General features: G+C 35.7%; 1 protein-coding gene across 3 annotated transcripts in view; it reads left to right on the plus strand.

The window, feature by feature from the left end:
• Positions 1 to 14,511, plus strand: part of COL4A5 (collagen type IV alpha 5 chain) — a 293,639-nt gene that overhangs the window by 231,285 nt on the left and 47,843 nt on the right. For all 3 annotated transcript variants that reach the window (XM_053657521.1, XM_037167116.2, XM_053657520.1), the window contains 6 exons: positions 2,567 to 2,734; positions 3,663 to 3,752; positions 4,173 to 4,322; positions 7,722 to 7,820; positions 9,352 to 9,441; positions 9,855 to 9,994. In XM_053657521.1, coding sequence (XP_053513496.1) covers positions 2,567 to 2,734; positions 3,663 to 3,752; positions 4,173 to 4,322; positions 7,722 to 7,820; positions 9,352 to 9,441; positions 9,855 to 9,994 — 737 coding nt within the window. The remainder of the gene's footprint in view (positions 1 to 2,566; positions 2,735 to 3,662; positions 3,753 to 4,172; positions 4,323 to 7,721; positions 7,821 to 9,351; positions 9,442 to 9,854; positions 9,995 to 14,511) is intronic.

Raw genomic sequence — 14,511 nt, forward strand, 5'->3', positions numbered from 1 at the left:
AATTTTTGTGAATGTAAATATTCTGTCTCTATCAGCAAATATATTTGATTTATAAAATATCCTATATGAATATCTGAGCTAATATCTAAAATAATTTTCTTTGTGCATTACTAATGTATGATAGTAGGAAATCAATATCTATTAACATATATTTGTAAACATTTTAAATTTAATCTTTGCATGCTTTATTTCCTAACCCAATGATTCTTTTGTAACTTGCTTCTTGTGGTTTTTTTTGTTTTGTTTTTTTTTGTTTCTTTTGCTTATATTGCTGCTGAACCGTAACACTCTTCCTCTTGAACTTTAGGTCTACCAGGTACTGTAGTTCCTTCTCAAAAGCTATATCATAAATGTAAAGCTTTAAACATAAAAAACAAATATGATTTATCTGGTTTTAGGTTTTTGGTTCCTTACATTATTTTGTATAATTGTCTTTGGTCATATTTCAAAGGATAAATAAGTTATCTTGAAGACTCAGATATTAAGAAACTACCTGGGCCATAACATAACAGGCAGTGATTCATACAGAAGTATAGGAGTGCTCATTATTAGGTATCTCACCACACTTCACAAATATCATAATATAAAACCTCTTTCTCTTTTATAGTATTATAGTATAAAATTTCGGCAATGGAACCATAACCACTGGTTAAGTAAAAGGAATTCTCAAATCATGCCTGGCTGGTGTAGCTCAGTGGATTGAGCATGGGCCTGTGAAGCAAAGGGTCACTGGTTCGATTCCCAGTCAGGGCACATGCCTGGGTTGCAGGCCAGTTCCCCAGTAGGGGATACATGAGAGGCAACCACACATTGATGTTTCTTTCTCACTTTCTCCTTTCCTTCCCCTCTCTCTAAAAATAAATAAATAAAATATTTAAAAGGAATTCTCAAATCAGTTTAAGGACATACTGGTGTATAACATCAAACAGATCTTACAAAAATAATTGCTCTCTTAACAAAAATAATTGCTTATGGATCTTCAACAATAAAATGAGATCTTATTGTTGAAGAGATGCTTATAATTTTCCCCTGCTCAGCCCCCAGCTTATAGTCAGTTATGACATGTCCCATTTAACAGACAAGGACCAACAATGTTAAATGACTCACTAAGTTACATGATATTATTGGAGTGGGAACTCCCTCCATGTTTGTAGTATAATTATTTTTCTTATGCAAATTATTTTTAACCACCTTGTTTCTTAGAGTAACTCAGTCTTCCAGAAACTTACTAAGGTTAAATATTTTTGTGGTGTCATATCTTTTTCTGTAAAACCCTGGCTAGAATACTGAGAAACAAAACAACAAAATCTAATAATAATTATTAAAACAGCATATACAAAGCCAAGATATAGTTAAAAGGATCCATGTAATTCACTTACTCATTAATCACTTTTTGGATTATATATATCCCAATAATTTATAATACCTTAGAGCAATGTAAGTTCAAGGACCAGTTTAGAATCACAGACTGTTACCAGTCTACATTGGAATTAGTAGAAATTAAAAATAAGCATTTAGAAACTTTTATAGCAACTTCACAGTGTAATTCTATTTGTTGAAATTAATAACTAAAAGGTAAGCTCAATTCTATTTGTCATTGAATTTTTACTTTATTTTTTAGAAATTTTATAAAAAAATTAGTCTGTGAGAAACTAGGAATTAAGAAATGATCGATCTTTCACCAGATCTAATTTGAAAAGTACTTTCTTAGAGAAATATATGAGGTCTGTCCAGAAGGTATCTAGCCATGTAAAGTGAAAAATAGAGACATTTATTGAAGAAGATACAAGAAACATTGTACATAGAATAACGATGCCTCAGTCCCCTTCAAAGTAGGCACCTTGGGACCTCACACAGTTCTTCCAGTTGCTACCAGCTGCCCTGTCATATGTTCCTGTATCTCACTGATGGTCTAAAATCTCTTCCCTTTCAAAGGTGACTTTAGTTTGGGAAAAAACCAGAGAAGTCACAAGGTACAAAATCTGGGTTGTAGGGTGCCTGAGTCACCTGGGTGATTTGATGTTTCACAAAAAAACTCTGCACAAGATACGATGCATAAAGTGGGTGCTTTGTCATGATGAAGCTGCCAATCATCAGTGGCTTACTGAATCATCCCAACAGTTTCCAGAGAGGAATGTTCAACCTTAACAAAAAATTTGATGCAGATTCATTGCTTTACTTGATCAGTCATTTTGAATGCAACAGCCACACAGTACACATGCTCAGTCAACAGCATTTACTGCCTCCACTGACTAGTACAGTGAAGTTGTCATTGTTCACACATGCATATTCCAGTCCACTCTCCTTGCTTTCCATGTAACATCAGTGTCTTGCAAACTATTCTCATTATATTATCAATGGCTGGACATTTTCCAGACAAACCTTGAACTTGAAAATTTTTAAGTTTGATTGTTAGGTCATTTTATGTACATGATGTGAAAAATGTTTCTAACTCACTGTTAGGTTTGTTATATACAGATTCTAGTACTTGATTGGTAGGAAAATAACTAGATACGTCTCTTAAAATTGCTTCAATGCTTGTTAACAATGATGTTGTATTAATTAGGCTTGCATGGAATACCAGGAGAGAAGGGGGATCCTGGCCCTCCTGGGTTTGATGTTCCAGGACCCCCTGGTGAGAGAGGCAATCCGGGGATCCCTGGAGCACCTGGCCATATGGGACCCCCAGGATTGCCAGGGCCTCCAGGAAAAGTAGGTGTCTCTGGATTACCAGGTAATTTGTTTAAAGTTTTCTCTGGTTTTGGATTCATTAAATTAAAACTGATGTGACTGTGGCTTATTCTGTCATTGTACTTTCTGGATTGACACTATCCCTTAAGGAAAGGTGTTAAATGTTTTTGATTGATGGGAAGTGACTTTGCTATTTGCATTATACTTTGTGAGAATTTGAATTATATATTGCTATATAAAACTCCAAAATTTAATGGTTAAGGTCAACCATTTTATTTTGCTGAAGATTTTGCAGGTCAGGAATTAAGGGATGACTTAATGAGTTTCTTAGCTCTAATCCAGTGGCATCAGCTAGAGTAGTTGGGGGTGAAGGATATACTTCAAGATAGCAATTGTTTGACAAGTGAGTGTTTCTTGGCCTGTTCACATAGTATCTCATTATCTATAATGTCTCCTAACATGGTAGTGTCAGGAGACATGCATGAAGTGGGTGCATTGTCATTACGCACTATGGTAGTGTTGGGGTGGTTACCCTCCTTTCAGGACAGCTGGTTTTCAAAGGAGATAATTCTCAAAACCAAAATTTAATGTTCTAAAAGCTCCAGGTGGAAGTTGCAAGACTTCTTAAGATCTAGTCTTGGGAGTCATACAGTGTCACATACATTGTCATTTAGTCAAGGGCAAGTCACAGAGTCAGCCAAAATTCCAGGGGAGAAGGCTATACAATGTATGTGTATGGGGACATGTCATTCTTTAAGAAGGACCATCTTTGAATATTAGCTACTGCATTGAGGCTTTTTATTTGTGGGTATCAACAGTAGTGGTCACTAAGTTACAAAAGTAGAGGAGGAGTAAAAACTTAGTGCTTTTCCTCCAAATCTCAATAGTTTTCCAATTGATATCTTACAACTTATCTTTTATCTTTCTAAGGTCCAGAAAAGGTAAAATTTACTTATCCATATTATTCAAAGGTACCAAAGGTGAAATGGGTGTGATGGGACCTCCAGGGCCACCAGGACCTTTGGGAATTCCTGGCAGAAGTGGCGTTCCTGGTCTCAAAGGTAATATACAGTGTTTGCTGGCAGATGCATATAAGATAGAAAATTAAACATTGCTGTATTTCAATACAGTATATTTTTATTTGACTGCTTCAAAATGAGCATTAGTTGGTTGCATTTTTTTCTATGTGATATGGCATTTAAATAAGTCCTTTGTTCAATTTGGTGGCATATTTAGTTTGGATACCATGAGACATGGTAAATGATAAAATATAGGAATTAAATTTTGACTTTATTTACAGTCTCTGTAATTGTCAAAGAACCCCAGAGAAAGAGAGATTGTCATTTGAATATAAAAATGTGTTTTGGCTAGCCAGTGGCCTACCTAACTATAGAACATATGATATAAATAATATTTATATTAATTAACTCTGGATGGATAAATATCATCTGTTTTGTCTTCTCCACACTTGTTGGTATTAGGTGATGATGGCTTGCAGGGTCAGCCAGGGCCTCCTGGTCCTACAGGAGAAAAAGGTAGTAAAGGAGAACCTGGACTTCCTGGCCCTCCTGGGCCAATGGATCCAGAGCTGCTGGGCTCAAAAGGAGAAAAGGGGGACCCTGGTTTACCAGGTAAATGGATCTATTTATTTATTAATACATTTCCAGGTATATCTGAATTTTAATTTTTAATGTCATGAAAAGTGACTTATAGTCTTGGATTCACCAGTGAAAGGTATTTAGATGCATCAAATTTTTATAATGTAAATTAATTTTCAGTTGGTTTATACTATTTCAATGATCTACTTTGTTTATTTTCTTTTTAGTTTGTATGTCACAAACTGGGAGGTTTTAAAAATAGATTTAGGCAGTCACCTTGAGGATTCCAGAAGATGGTATATGACGTATTTGAGAGAAAAAGATTAGTAGCCACAAATACTTAAAAAACAGATTGCAGTGTTTGGGAAATTTGCTGGTCCTTTAATTTTTTCCCCTGAAACAAGATGGGGATGAGTGGTATATTGTTGCCATGTAGTATTTTGATATCCATATCATACTTGGCTTTTTTAGAATATATTTTATTAATTATACTATTATAGTTGTCCCAACTTTCCCCCCTTGGCTCCACTCTGCCCAGTACCCCTTTCCCTCCAGCAACCCCTCATCTTAGTTCATGTCCATGGGTCATGTGTATAAGTTATTTGACTTCTCCATTTCCTATGGTATTCTTAACATCCCCCTGTCTCATTTTCTACCTACCAATTATGCTTCTTAATCCCTGTACTTTTTTCCCATTCTTCCCCTTTCCCTCCCAGCTGATCTATAACCCTTCATATGATCTCCTTATCTTTTATTCTGTTTTTGTTATAGTTGTTTGCTTAGTGTGTTTTTATTTTTGGGTTTTTTTTATTTTGCTGTTGATAGTTGTGAGTTTATCATCATTTTAATGTTCATAGTTTTTATCTTCTTTTTCTTAAATAAGTCAGTCCTTTTAACATTTCATGTAATAATAGCTTGCTGATGATGTATTCCTGTAGTTTTACCTTGTGTGAGAAACACTTTTTCTGCCCTTCCATTCTGGATAGAGTAATCTAGGTTATAGGTCCTTGCTTTTCATCACTTTGAGTACTTCTTCCCAGCCCCTTCTTGCCTGTAAGGTTCCTGTCGAGAAATCAGCTGACAGCCTTATGGGAAGTCCTTTGTAGGTAACTCTCTTCTTTTTTCTTGCTTTTAAGATTCTCTCCTTACCTTTAACCTTTGGCATTTTAATTATGATGTGTCTTCGTGTAGTCTTCTTTGGGTCCAACTTGTTTGGTATTTTTTGTGCTTCCTGGACTTGTATGTCTATTTCTTTCATCAAATTAGGAAAGTTTTCATTTATTATTTTTTAAAATAAGTTTTCAATTTTTTGTTCTTTCACTTTTCCTTCTGGCTCCCCTATGATTGAGGTGTTGGCACATTTGGATATGCCCCAGTGTCTTCTTATACTCTCCTCATTTTTTTTGAATTTTTGTTTCTTAACTCTGTTCTACCTGACTGTTTATTTCTTCCTTATGTTCCAAATTGTTGATTTGAATCTGGCTTCCTTCCCTTCACTGTTGGTTACTGTGGATTTTTCTTTATGTCATTTAGTGTAGCCTTCATTTCTTCTCTTACGTTTTTGCCATACTGAATGAGTTCTCAGAGCATACTGATCACCAATGTTTTCAACTCTGCATCTGATAAGTTGGCTATCTCCATTTTGTTTAGTTCTTTTTCTGGGTTTTGTTTTGTTCTTTCATTTGGGCCATATTTCTTTGTCTCCTCATTTTTGGCAGCCTCCCTGCGTTTATTTCTGTGTATTAGGTAGAGCTATTTTGACTCCCAGTATTAGCATATGTGTTACATTATATGAAGCAGAGCCTTAGATATTCACCATGGTCAGGCAACCCACTTTACCAGTCTGTAGTACTGTGTAGGGGAGAGGGATTAGAGAGGGAACATGACTCTCCTTGGCTTCTGAAGTCTTGCTCGGTGCTCACCATGTTTCCAGTCACTTCACCCACTTCCTGTGTGTAACTGGCACCATTCTAGCTATTGCCCTGGTGGTGATTCCCAGAGTGGGAAGGTTCGCATACGTTCTAAGTTTGTGTGGGCTCATTAAACAGACTCTCCTGAGTAACCAGCAGTTTCTTCCACTGCCCCAACCTTCACTGATTTTTACAAACAGAGTTTATGAGGCTTTCTCTTCCCAGCGCTGGAACTTGGACTTCCCAGTCTGGTATGGCAGTGGGATTGCTCATTCCCAAAGTATCCCTCCTTATTTTTATCTACCACATGTAAATGCAGGACTGTCCATTCTCCCACTACCACCTCCCTCCCCCACACTATGTCCTCTCTGCCCCAGCTCCCCTCTCTGCCCCTCCTACCCATTTGGATGAATATGACTTCTTTAAATCCTTCCTTGTCAGACTTCCATTCAGTTTGATTTTCTGGCAGTTCTGGGTGTTTTTTGTTTTGAGGTTAGTTGTGATTCTTCTTTTGGTTGTGCAAGGAAGCAAAGCTTGTCTTCCTACTCTTCTATCTTAACCAGAAGGCCATACTTGGCTTTTAAATACACTTAATTGTTATACTGCCTTTGCAGAATAAACAAGTACTTCAGTTTGAACAGCCAGGCTGGGCCCTGGGGGGAAGCACTGAAAATAGATCTGGGGAACAGCTGTACTTTTTATAGTTATTTTATTAAAACCAAATAAATTATGAAGTATACCATTTTAATGAAAAATTATTTTTATGAAAATATAGCATATTCATACCAAAGCAGAAACTTTGGATAAGCACAAATTGATAAAACACTTATAATCAAATCTATATAGAATAGCCTGTCAAACAACATGGAACTCTAAAACAGACTTACAGTAAAGTCTGTGGCTCTCTTTGTTTTGTAATCATTAATATTGTCGGTCTATATGTACACATGAGTGTGTATTTGGGTATGTGTATACAATGATGTTAAAAATTTCCTTAAGAGTAAGACTTGGTGGGTTTTTTTTCATCAAAAGTGTGTTTAAGGCATCATGGTAGTCTTGTATGTAATCAAAAAATGCTAGGCCATCTAATTTTTTATGGATAAAATGACATATCTTTCTTGAATTACTCCTTGCAAGATTTCTTTTTCATTTTATGCCTTCCGTAAAACAGAGTTAGTAAAGACTCTATACTTGCCTCTAATATAGGGTTATTAACGGTAATTGTAGAATATGAGATAGCCTAGAGATAATCTGTCCCAAATCCTTTATTTTACAGTGTAAGGAACTGTAGCCCAAAGAGGAAAGTGACTTAATTGTTGAATGCTGTAAATTCTTAATGGTAGCTAAATAAAAAAGTGAGGATTTTAGTATGAGTCCAGTGCTGCTGGTTCATGCTACGTCTGTATATCACTGATGTCTGTATTTCACTCACAGTTCAGAATATGGGTAGCCTCCTTTGCCAAATTAATTTAACGGATTAATGATACCAACCTCACTTGTCTCTTATACTCATCCTTGGAAGGTATTCCTGGAGTGCCTGGGCCAAAAGGTTACCAGGGTTTGCCTGGAGACCCAGGGCAGCCTGGACTGAGTGGGAAACCTGGATTACCAGGACTACCAGGTATTTATGATAGACCACCTGTAGCAATTGGATAATTGACCTAAACCCTGAAAAATTTATTATATATTTGTAATGTGTTATGTGTGATGTCATGTGCCATCTGGTCATGGCAATATGAGTAGCTACTGAGTAGCTTGGATAGCTGCCGAGATATGGAGTTCTCTTTTAGAAAAAAAATGTTGCCATTTGGCCCAACTATTAATACAGGAAATTTATAGACTGTTTTGGTCAAATTTTTTCTTTCTATGGTAGCAAAGTTTACATATAACCAGAAGTATATCCAAGTAGGGTGCTGGGTTTTATTTACATAAATTACAACACATGTAAATAAGACAAGTATCTGGTAGTAGCCTGAAGAATTCACTTTTTTTTACTTCTTTGCCTTCAGACAGGTCAATTATTAAACCATGTTAATCACCCTCATACAGTCAACATGGATTTTTCTTATCACTAACAAAACCCTTTCTTGCTGCTTGTTAAACCATTTTCTTTTATTTGGGCCCCTAATGAGTAAAGAGGAGCTGGTCCCCATCTTCATAAGAACCCTTTAGGTCTGTTTTTCTCCTTTTGACTCTGTACTACATTGCCTTAATGTGTGATTGGGAAGAGAAATTACCTCCCTTTCTGTCCTTCATGTCTTCTGCTTTTTCTTCTGCAAGTTGGAAATAAGTGTGAAAGAAAAAATGTTTAAGGCAACATCGGGGTCCTTGGAAAAAAACAGTGTGACACCATAGAGCTCAGGCACCTAACCTCTAGGAAGAATGCGTAAACACAGCAGCCAGGACTGTAGGAGGTAACCGTCCAGAACCTCTTCATCAACACATCTATCCATGGACAAATGTATTGGAGGTATACCATGACAGGTTACCACTTTGCTCTTCTTTTTTTTTTTTTTAAGATTTTATTTATTTATTTTAGAGAAAGGGGAAGGGAAGGAGAAAGAGAGGGAGAGAAACATCAGTGCATGGTTGCCTTTCCCATGTCCCCCACCAGGGACTTGGCCTGCAATCCAGGCATGCACCCCCACTGGGAATTGAACCAGCGACCACCCACTTCATAGTCCAGTGCTCAATCCACTGAGCCACACCAGCCAGGGCTGCTCTTCTTACTTTTATATAATTAGAATTACATGATAAAGCTACTTCTGCATATTTTAAAAACAGACTCATTATGTTGGATTTGTATGTGACAGATACAGTAAGGATAGTTATGCACATACAAGAAATAGGACTTTGGGTGTTTGAAATAGTTTTAAGGCAAAAACAAGGTGTCCTGGTAAAAAATTTTAATTTTTAAAATAAGTCTGTATTAGGAGATCTCTGTTACCATGATTATATTGTCATATGTTCCTAAGGAGATTTCTTAGGCACCTCTTATCTGTTTTATGCTGTTATATCTGTGGAACTTGATCGTGTATTAATATTTGATCCATCCAATTCCATGATTGCATTTTAATTATGACCCATTTGAGGAAATTGGGCAACCTCAATATTACTGACTTCTCTTAATTTTACCAATTTGACTTTCTTAGGTCCCCAGGGTAATCCTGGTCTTCCTGGGAAGCCAGGACTTACAGGACTCCCTGGACTTAAAGGAAACACAGGCAGTATGGGTTTTCCAGGTGAGTGATGAAATCTCCCAAATATTTAGATCCACTAATGGAAGATGGTTCACTCTGTTTGTAATCAGAAACGAGACTGGTGTTCACAGAATCAAAATGAGACAATATCTAAGGTAATTAGTGGGTAAAGCTTCTCATTATATAAATATTTGAACTAGGAATTAAGGCACGGAACTTTAGAAACCTTTAAAGTAAAAATTTACAAACTTGTATGTTTTTTCCAGTTGTATCCCTTTCACTTAAACTTCTTGTAAAATAGCCTTTTATATAATCCTGCTTGTAAAGTTCATTATTATATTATACAGAATTTGCAGAGTTCTGTTTCTGACTCTTTTATTTGGTCATATATATCATAGATATTTCACAAGTAAAATGTATTTTGTAAAATATTGCATTTTACATGTTTTTAACAGGGCCTCAGGGTGTGAAAGGGTCCCCTGGTACTCCTGGAGTTCCTGGACAACCTGGATTCCCAGGATTACCTGGACAGAAAGGAGAAAAAGGCGATCCTGGTGTTTCAGGCATTGGTCTTCCAGGTCTTCTTGGCCCAAAGGTAATCCTATTCTAGACATATGCCAGAAAAAGCAGATGTGGTTTTTCTTTAATACTGTGCTCATTCCCAATTCTTTTTTAAAAATATTTTATTTCTTTATCTTTAGAGGGGAAGGGAAGGAGAGAGGGAGAGAAACATCAATGTATGGTTGCCTCTTGTGAGTCCCCTGCTGGGAACTGGCCTGCAACCCAGGCATGTACCCTGACTGGGAATCGAACCGTGATCATGTGGTTCGCAGGCCCGTGCTCAATCCACTGAGCTACACCAGCCAGGGCCCTAATTCTTAATTAAACAAAGTATAGATTGATATAGTATACTCTGGCAAGAAATTTACCCCTTCTTCTTTCTCTTACATTGTAAAGAGATAAGTTACAGGGTTTGCAGCCAGTTCAAAAAATGGGCAACGTGCTTCTGATTTCGTTCTTTACCTCTGTCTTAATCTTAATCTCTTTGTATGTTTCAGTAAACCAAAGGCTTATTTCTGCCTGGTTTTGGTTTTCTTTTCCCTTTTTAGTGAAGGGGTTGTTGGTCTTTGTCCAGTTATTATTAACTAATGTAAAAAGACATAAAAAAGTAACTTAGGCAATTAATAAAAGTGTAGTAGTAGTTTTAACTGAATATCCAAGGTAGTACAAATAAGAAATAGTCAGAATATTAATATATTTTGTAGGTCAAGCCAGCACAATTTGCTTATAGAATAGGAGAAAAAAAGAGATATCAAGGGTGAATCCAAACTTTCTGTCTTGAGCAACTGGAAGAATAGAGTTGCTACATAGTGAGATAGGAAAGATTTGGGGAGAAGTAGATTTGGTGGTAAAGATCAGGAGCACAGTTTTCTGATTGTTATAAAGACTTCTATATCCTAATAATTTTATAATCTTATTTTTCCAGTACCTTTGTGATTTTGTTCTTAATATTAACATTTTTAATCCATCTGACCTTTTCTGTATGTTGTTTAAGGTGAAACTTTATTATTTACTCATTGATTTGAAATGTCATTTTAAAATATTTCTAAATTTGTTCATATATATTTTTTTTGTACTCACTGAATTTTAATATTTATATACTGGATGCAAAATTACCATAATAACTCATCTCTGAAATTATAATGGATGGAAGCAGAAAATGCTTCAGTTGGCAAATGTCCTCAGTATATTCTTAAAATTTAATCATATAACAAATTCTAAACAATCTGTCATAATCCCAGATTGCTTTTTGTTAAAATTGACAAGCAGATCCTAAAATTTGTGTGAAAATACATAGAATCCATAATAATCAAAACAACCTTGAAAACAAAAGAATGAATATAGAGGCCTCACTTTGTATAGTATGTTTTACTAAGTTTCAAAGTTTACGATAAAACTACAGCAGTCCAGACTGTGTAATAGTGGCATAAGATAGACATAAGAATCAATGAAATAGAGTTTAGAAATAAACCTGTACATTTTTTGTCAGTTGATTTTCAACAAAAGTGTTAAGACAATTAGAAGAAATAAAAATCTTTTAACAAATGGTGCTAAACACAAGAAGATACCTATATGCAAATGAATGAATTGCTGCCCCCTAAATCACATCATACACAAAAATTAACCCTCAGTGGATAATGAATTGACCTAACTATGAGAGTTAAACTATTAAAATCTTAGAAAAAACATGACTAAATCTTCATCACTTTCAGTTAGGTTAATGATTTCTTAGTTACTACACGAAAAGCACAAACAACCAAAGAAAAATATAAATTGGAATATATTATCTCTTTAATTTTGTGTTGAAAATGATAACATTGAGAAAGTAAGAGGACAACCCACAGAAAGGGAGAAAATATTTACAAGTAATAGATATATCAGAGATTTGTATACAGAATATATAAATATATAAATAACTGCTATAGTCAATAAGAAAGCAAATAAACTAATTTTTAAAATGGGCAATGTTAGTTGCACCAAACAGACATACATACAACATTCTAACCACAAAAGTAGAGTACACATTTTTTAGGGAACATGGAACATTCCCCAGAATAGAACATGTTAATCCAAGGTCTTCAAAAAAAATGAAGAGGAGGGAACACCTCCAAACTCAATCTATTATGCCAGCATTTTCCTGATTCCAAAGCCAGACATGATACTATAAGAAAATTAGAGACCAATATCCTTTATACATATTGATGTAAATTTTGTCAACAAAATACATCCATTTAGACTTTTGGACTATAGTTAATATAAATTCCCCTCTTCCGCAAGATTTGAAACCAGACCCATCCACCTGACCCCATGTTCCATTATCAGCTACACTGCTGAAGGAAGGATTATTATTAGAAATAAAACCACAACACAATTATTGGACCAATAAAACATGACAGTATTTTATGTGTTAATTCTGTAAACCCAAAATAAAAATAAGCCCTGGCTGGTGTAGCTCAGTGGATTGAGTGCAGGCCTGCGAACCAGAGTATCGCGGTTTGATTCCCAGTACTTTTCACCCTAGGTGAAAACCTACATGCCTAGGTTGCAGGCCAGTTTCCAACGGGGGACACACGAGAGACAACCATAAATTGTTTCTCTCCCTCTATCCTTCCCCTTTAAAGATGGATGAATAAAATCTTAAAAAAAAAAAAAAAGAAACATGGGCTATCTGAACCAGGGACATTTTCTTAGTGTGGATGTTTGGGACAGGACCAAATATCAATGACTGTTTGGCATGGACCAAATGTCTCTATGAACATTTTGGACAGAAGTAGGTATCTGCTAATCCTATGGAAAACAGTATGGAACATCCTCAAAAAATTAAAAATAGAATTACAATATGAATCATCAATTTTACTTCTGTGCATTTATGCAAAGAAAAAAAGACTAACCTGAAAAGATAAATGCACTCCCATGTTCATGCAGCATTATTTACAAAATCCAAGATATAAAAGCAAACTAAATGTCCAACAATGGATGAATGGGTAACCAAAATGATGCAGTGGTACATTGTGCATATATATATCACATTATTCAGCCATAAAAAAGAGGGAAATCTTGCCATTTGATACAACATAGATGGACATTGAAGGTGTTATTCTAAGACAAAGAAAGCCAAATACAATGTGATATCATTTATACATTGAATCTAAAAATAATGAATAAATAAGCAAAATAAAATCAACCACAAAAAATGAGCTCATAGGCATAGAGAAAGAATAGCAGTTTCCAAAACTGGAGGGTGGATGTGGACAAAATGGGTGATGGGAATTAAAAAGTACAAACAGACTCATAGATACAGAAAACAGACTGATAATTGCCAGAGTGGTGGAGGTATCTGGAGTACTGGGGTGAAAAAGGTGAAGGGTATATACTGTTGACAGTATTGCAGATGTTATTATTACTCATCCTTTGACTCCCTGCTCCCAGCCCCTGCTACCCCTTCCCTCAAGTCATCACCCCACTGTTGTCTTTGTCCATGGGTTATACATATATGCTCTTTGGCTAATCCCTTCACCTTCTTTCATCCAGGCCTCCTCTGCCCCCCATGCATCTGAAAGCTGTCAGTCTTGCTTACCTTTTTTGAAGTTCATTATTTTCTCTGAAAGTATGTATGAATAATAAAAGTTTAGATAAAATGTAATTAGCAAATTTTAGCTCTTTTCAGAAATCCCAGTAAAATGTTTACTTTTTTTTTTTTTACAGTATAAATGGTTTGAAGGATTAGGGCCATAAGGTAGTGAAAAAGAACTGTATTTAAGAACAAGTACTAGCTGAAATTATGGATTGTGTTATTTCTAGAACTTAACATACTTCACCGTAGTTTGTCTAGTACCTTTCAGGTTTACCATTAGAATATCTGAATTTTCTTCTTGTTTTTTTATATTAGCATATAAATGTCATTGGTTCATGAATAACAACAATAATTATGATATTTTATTAAAAGCTTTTATGTGTAAATACCTAAGATGGAACCAATTAAATCCAAAATTTAATTGTATACCTATTATGTGTGTGAAAATGTACTGACATTTGATTTATAAAGGTTTAGACTATATATATAGTTTGTCCAGAAGGTATATAGCCATGTAATAGGAAAAACAGAGAAATTTATTGAAGAAGATACAAGAAACATTGTACATAGGACAGTGATGCCTCAGTCCCCTTCAAAGTAGGCACCTTGGGACCTCACACAGTTCTCCCAATTCTTATCAGCTGCCCTGTCATATTTTCCTGAATCTCATCAATGGTCTAAAATCTCTTCCCTTTCAAAAGTGATTTTAGTTTTGGGAAAAGCCAGAAGTTGCAGGGTGCAAAATCTGGGCTGTAGGGCAGCTGAGTCACCTGGTTAATTTGGTATTTCACAAAAAAACCCTGCAGGAGACATGATGCATGAGTGGGCATGTTGTAATGCAGCTTCCCATCACCAGTTGCCCATAGCCGCAGCCTTCTGAATCATCTCAATAGTTGCCATGGAGGAATGTCCAAGTTTAACACAAAATTTGATGCAGTTTCGTTGTTCTACTTACTCAGTCACTTTGAATGCTATGG

The sequence above is a fragment of the Artibeus jamaicensis genome, unplaced genomic scaffold (genome assembly GCF_021234435.1).
Source record: "Artibeus jamaicensis isolate MK-2021 breed Jamaican fruit bat unplaced genomic scaffold, CSHL_Jam_final scaffold_461, whole genome shotgun sequence".
NCBI lineage: Eukaryota > Metazoa > Chordata > Mammalia > Chiroptera > Phyllostomidae > Artibeus > Artibeus jamaicensis.